At 40.0% G+C, this 6,583-nt stretch overlaps 1 protein-coding gene across 1 annotated transcript in view; it reads left to right on the forward strand.

Moving 5' to 3' along the window:
• Positions 1–6,583, forward strand: part of stx18 (syntaxin 18) — an 18,103-nt gene that overhangs the window by 3,854 nt on the left and 7,666 nt on the right. The window contains exon 2 of the mRNA XM_005918597.3: positions 6,114–6,181. Coding sequence (XP_005918659.1) covers positions 6,114–6,181 — 68 coding nt within the window. The remainder of the gene's footprint in view (positions 1–6,113; positions 6,182–6,583) is intronic.

Raw genomic sequence — 6,583 nt, forward strand, 5'->3', positions numbered from 1 at the left:
CTTTGTAGAAGTAAAAGTAATTGGCAGTCAAAGAAAGGTAAAACATTTATCATAGGGATGTTAAAAAGCCTAAAAGCCAGATCAGTGAAAAATAAAAGAATTGATATTGTACATAATATGTACTAAAGCAATGGTAGCGCCTTATTTAGCCACATTTTGCAAGTTTGCAGTCAGTAATTTTATATTATGCTTCTGCTCATCACGTTACCAAAGTACAACACAAAAGGTAAAACGCGGTCTCATATAGCTGCCTAAGCCAAGTCTATGCTGAGCGATTTGCAGGGATCACGCTCAGATGAACAGTGCTGCTAAATGGTCTCTTTTACCAGTTGGCCTAATCTCTGCACTGTTTTCCCATGAAAGCCAGGCAAATTGAATTTTGAGGCATCTGCTGTCAGCCCTGAGCAGGATCGTGATCTTTGTTTTACTGCACGCAACAAAAGGTTTGGAAGGACTCATGAAAATGAAACTAACGAGCAAAAAGTGGTTAAAAGCAGTTTTACAGATGCATGACAAGCTCTAAGTCATGAGGCAGTCATTGCTTTTCTGTAGACACGATTGTTAGAGATGAACAAGCAGCAGCTGTGGACACTTTAAATACTGTCTTACGGCATTATCATTAGGCAAATGTTGCGATTTCCCAATACTAATGACAGCAGACTGCATTCACCACTCTTAACACTAAAATCTGAGCCATGAAACTCCAACAGATGTGTACTTATCTGTTTAAGCAAATGACAACTATAAAGAATACAATTGGGCCTTTTGTTACAGGATAAAATGTGGAAATAAGTCATGGGGTATTCATTATTTGTTGTCATTTCACATTGATACTGAATGCACAAAATAAAACTAAAGCAGATGATACTGTTTCAGTTTTGTTTTTAAAGCAAAGGTCAAAAGACGAGTTTGTTTACTGTCTTAGAGGTAAAGACTCAAGTAGGTTTGAGTTTTCCAGTACTGTGAGAATCTGACTCCAATCAAACGTCTGGATTTTCCATGCACTCCGCAAATTACTTTGCTTTATTAAATCACTGAAGTGTTTTCTGGCTTTATAGATTATGTCTTTTTCTTGCTCGTGTTTTTGAAACTAAAGTTTAACTCAAGTGGTTTTGTTTTTGGTTCTTTTTTGGAAGTGAATTATATCAATTCAGTGATGTATAATACACTGAAGGAAAGTTGCAGTGTCACTTACTCTGAAATTGCATTTCTGGTACTTTTTAGGTGTTTTCAGTGCTACTGTATGCAGGGGAAAAACGTATTTATTATAATGACCATGACAACTGATACCAGGTTGGCAGGAGATGCACATTAAGTACATCTAAGTTATAGAGCTAGTGATTTTGCTGATTTATTTCCTTTTGTTGTCAGGATTTCAGCATGTGTATCCTGCTGTCCTAAGCAGGGGTGAGCTTTCTTTTATTTACTTGTTTCACCAGGGGATGCCAATGTGGACAGTACGTTTCTTACTCTTCTATGACCCACTGTGTGCAGTACTGTTTGCATTATATTGTATATGAATATTGAACATTAATAAAGTGTAATATAAGATTTCCTCCTGGGCTGAAACAAACACGTGGACTTGCAAACCATAATTCCAGTTCGCTGTGATAATATTTTGGCAGTTCTGAAAAACAGACACAGGTTTGCGTCAGTCCAACCAAGGCAACTTGACCGGACTTAAGTAAACAAAAGAGAGATGGTCTTACAATTCAAAAACATGCTGAAATAATCACAAAACGTGATTAAGTATGCTCTCTAAGGAATATCAGTAAATACAAATACTTACACAACAATATTTTGAATCTAATGGTAGATACTGTATGTATCTATTATATTATGTGGTGTCCTTTTTTAAAAACAGTTCTGTTTATCTCACATGCTTAACGTCACCTTCTCTTCAGCTGCCAGCTTTGCCTTTTGTTTATTAATTAATTTTTTGTCCCGTGTTGTCCATTTGTGTTTTAGTGAAATGTTACAGCCCCGCCCTTCACATCTGTTTCATATGAAATTGATTATTAAGATATGATGGCTTTGAATGCATGCTTGAAATCGGTTTAGGCAGGCTGTAAACCTTCCTCGATAGTTTTGCCACTGACTCAGTCCGTCTCACTAAGCTCCAGCAGCAGGACCGTTACAAGTTGTGATTGAACAGAGATGATTGCTGAATGCTTTCCATCTGTCTTGAAGGGGAGAAATGTGACACAGTTGTAAAATACAATAGCGGTAATGTGGTCATTTCAGCTTTGTACTCTTTACCGCAGACTATACATTGGCTGATATTCCTCAGTATTTGAAAATTTCTAATATATGATTCAGACTCTCCGTCACTTTTCAAATCCATCCTTGATCTGACCTGTGTGACGGTAGATGAAGAAGCACCGAGACTGCATGCAAGCGCTGCTTTCCACATCTTTGTATCGAAGTGAATTGGCCGGTTACACTCGTGACAGATTAATACAACTTTAGCACATATTAAAAGGGTCGAGGACCCAGTTGGTAAATATTCTTAAAAGCTTTCTTTGATTACTCCTTGTTTGTTTATAGAGCTGGCTAAAGCTTCCTAACTGTGAATAGACATGAGAAGACAAAACTCAGCCCATTAGAGAGTCAGACATAAACATGATAATAGAGTCAACATGTGGCTCAGCGTTCTCCTCTGAAGCATCCTCTCTGCATCAGGGCCACATTCCTAAACACAACATAACGTGGCGTCAGTATGGATAGCCCACAGTCAGGACACACAGGGACTCGAACCAAAGCAGGGCAGTCATCATCAAATTCTGTCAGTTACCTGGATTAAACAAAACAAAGAGCTATCCAGGCTCTTTAGAAAATCTGCTAGCTAAGCCTTTTCTCTTTTCTTCCTCATAATAATCCCCCCTGATGGTTTGTTTGGGCTCAGTCAGAGCTGGAGGGAACCAAGGGGAAGGAGAAAGTGAGGAGGTAAAGTGGGGGTCTTTGATGATGACGAGATTAGATATAGCCCGGCAGACTGTCTCCTCTTGCCTTCCCTGCGAGCTCTGCCTCACACACACCTGCGGCAGCTACACGTTACACTCACACACACGCTCACGCGTACCTATGCATACACATATGTGGTGAGCCGCATGCACAAGGCCACCCCCTTCCTCATTGTTCAGGAATTACTTGCTCTTTAAGGTCTTACGTTACAAGAGCAATTGATCCCTCTGACCCCCTGCAAACCCTTGAGGTTGTGCTGGGAATCCAAGCTCCAATGTATACACACAGGAGGCAGCTCAACCCCCAGAGCAGCAGTCTTTGACACTCCCCAGCACCCCCACAACACACAACAGACACACACACACACACACACACACACACACACACACACACACACACACACACACACACACACACACACACACACACACACACACACAGACCTTCCACTGTGTTCCAGTGCTTTGGGCTTAGCACTGCCTGCTGGTGAAAAAGGTGTAGTACCACGAGTAGAGGTTTGTAGTCAGATAAACTTTGTACAAAGCTGAAACCGAGTGTTAATTGCAAGCAGGAAACAGTTTATAGTAAAGACAAGCCAAATCGTTCTTGGTGTGGAGGAGTTTATATTTTCTAATTTCAAGTCTAGATTACATAAATATCTCTGTGTTTCATTTAGGAACTTAGACATAACATTTCACTTTATTTGTTCCTCACAAAATCATACCAAAAGACTCTAAACCACAACGAACGAGTTGAAATGTTACAGCTACAACACAAAGCAACTTTTAATTAAAAAAACAAAAACCAAACAGTCCAATTTTTGCTGTAAGATCTTGTTTCCAAGCTTGTTTGCAGTTCAAAGCTATAAAAAACGTATAAAGGTTGTTACAATGATAACCAGTCTTATTCACTGACATGCTAGATTTTAATTATATGAAGGATTCTTTGCATGTGTTTGATTAACTTCAAAGAGCAGTCCGTGACTCTACGTATTACTTCATGTCATTAATATAATTCATCTAAATGGTTGCAATAAGACTGTGTTGCAAAGATGGCTGTGTCCAATTAATACCCTCCAAACAGCAAGCTGGAAGGATGGCTCATGAACCTCTACAGTGTGGGAATGTTTCAGAAACACGGTCAACAGTGTGGTGCATTGCAAATGGCTTATTATGCCAGTGCAGCTATTAACAAGACATCATCCTGTCCTCACTTAAGCATTATATACTACAACTGTCAAGGTACTGAGTGTATTCTGTTTGTAGTAGTTGCCTAAAAAGGGATTTTTACCTTTTTCCTCTCCATGCATCGTCTTAACATTGTCGTGGGCCATTTTATATTGTATTTTTTGTATTTGTTTTAACAGTGGTCATATTAACTGCGTTAGCTCCAGAGATGAGGTGAATTCAGAATGTGTTAAGGATTTTAAGTCAAGTGAAAGCACTGATTTGTCAGTTAAGGGAAGCGCCGACTGTTACATATGCAGATTAATGTAACAGTGTCACAGGAGTCCTTTTGAAGTTGTGCTTCAATATTATTCTGATCAGGCATCTGAAAAAAGGTCTGTTATTATTGTGATAACTGACAAACACCTGTGTTTTAATCATAGGTCTTTTGTTTGGTAGTCAAGATACTGTCAAATTTACCGAACAAGAGTGGTTGTAATAATATTAAAAACATTTTTAGATGTCATATTTAGACATTATAATCATGTCAAATGAAGAATATATTAAAATAATATACATTTATGATGTAACATTAAAGTTTGATTACAGATATAATACTGAATGAGTTGCATCATAAAATGTCACATGACACGATGATGCTCACCCAAACATTATTGCCGTCTGCTCCCATGCGATATTTTCTAGACTTTAAGTGTGTACAGTCATAATTATGGTTGGTCAGTGATTGATTGAGAATGCTGCAACAGTAAAACTAGAGATTTACTAGAGCCAATTTCAAACAGGCATGTTTGGAATAGGCTCTAAACTAGTAACTAATGCTGATCTGAATGACTTTAAACTATAAGTACGGTTCTGTTCTCCCTGAACCCTCCAAGCTCAACTGCACTGAACATCAATTAACTCCTGACCTCACAAATAATTGTATTATTAGCGGGGGTCAGCCTGCCTTGTCCTTGCCTGCGTTAGCATGCCCCCCACGGCAGTGTCGTACGTCACCCTCTAAACCAGAGAAGGACTTCTGGGTTTCTAACAAATTGCTCGGCTCTGTTTATCACAACACCTTCTTTATGCCCTGACAAACGAGTCATTTTTCAAACGTCAGCTCAAATAAAACACCGCTTTAAGTCACTGTGACGCTAGGAATGAATGTTTAGAGACATTATTAGACGACTGGTGCCAGGTTACTCTTTACAGCCAAAGCAATTTGATAATTGAGGCTGTTAGGGTGAAAAAGTGAAGGCTGAAGACAGCGTCGTTATGCTATCAAAATAATCCCCCATGCTCTGTGCTCGCTGTCACAGTCAAACTCATTGTGTCATTTTTCAGTCCTGCGCCTGTCTCAGTTCTGTCTTCTTGTGGATCCAACAGAGCCTGCTGTGTGTGCTTTCACACCCTCTTGTAGCCTGCCAGCAGAAGTCTGTGGACAGGGAAGCAATTTGGTCTTTTTTAATATTTGACTGAATTACACGAGCAAATATTGGATTGAACCAAGTTTCCTCTGGTTTCCCTTTGCACACACACACTCCTGGACTTTCTCTCTGTGATAAATAGCAACAGATCATAAATTTAAAGCTTATTGGAAATGGCTCTGTCAGTGCTCTGTATGCTCTGTAAGCCCTTGGTTTTATTTATGAGAGCTGTTTGACGGGCAAATTGCTGGTTTGATTTTTGTATGTCCTGGAGTTGATGAATTGTCATAAGTAAATATTGAGAATTCACAGAGATAGAAGGACACTGGTTTCCTGTCACTTCCAATAAATGTAAAGTTATGCATTTACTCTGGCTCTGTTGGATTGTAGCTGGGAGAAAATAGTTTCCTCATACATGTCTGAAAAAAAAAAGGGGAAAAAAACCAATGTTGACCAAAATTAACATATTTGAAGGTGCAACTGCGTATTTAAAGACTTGTTGACATGACGGTGATGGGGTCGAGTAATGCTACTTCTCACTTTATCTTGGCAGATCACGAACATCACCAAGCTCAAAGACTTTCTGCTACAGCACAGAAAAGATTATGTGAGCGCCGGAAGGTAAGCTTCTCCAAACAGTCACAGTAATCCACCACAATCAACAACAGCAACGGCAAAACCCTTCAAGGCTGCAGGGAAAGCTGATGAGGGCACAAACGCTTTAATTCTGACAAAATTCAGAGAAGGTCAGGAGTCAGGGTTATTTTCAGCGTGTGTGAGTGTCTGTGCGCGAGCTACAGGGGCTGCCTGCTGGCACAAGGTCAGCAGCGAGTCGGGTGGTCTGTAGAGGCAGACTCCAGTCTAATTGTCTGGAATAATTGAGCTGCAACGAAGTGTAGAGCAAATCACACCCAGGGACTAATCCAGGCCTTCCTCTCTCCAAGGCCCCTCTGCTGTGTGTGTGTGTGTGTGTGTGTGTGTGTGTGTGTGTGTGTGTGTGTGTGTGTGTGTGTGTGTGTGTGT

This window comes from Haplochromis burtoni, unplaced genomic scaffold, assembly GCF_018398535.1.
Source record: "Haplochromis burtoni strain Fernald_Lab_line unplaced genomic scaffold, NCSU_Asbu1 Contig_32, whole genome shotgun sequence".
NCBI classification, from domain to species: Eukaryota; Metazoa; Chordata; class Actinopteri; order Cichliformes; family Cichlidae; genus Haplochromis; species Haplochromis burtoni.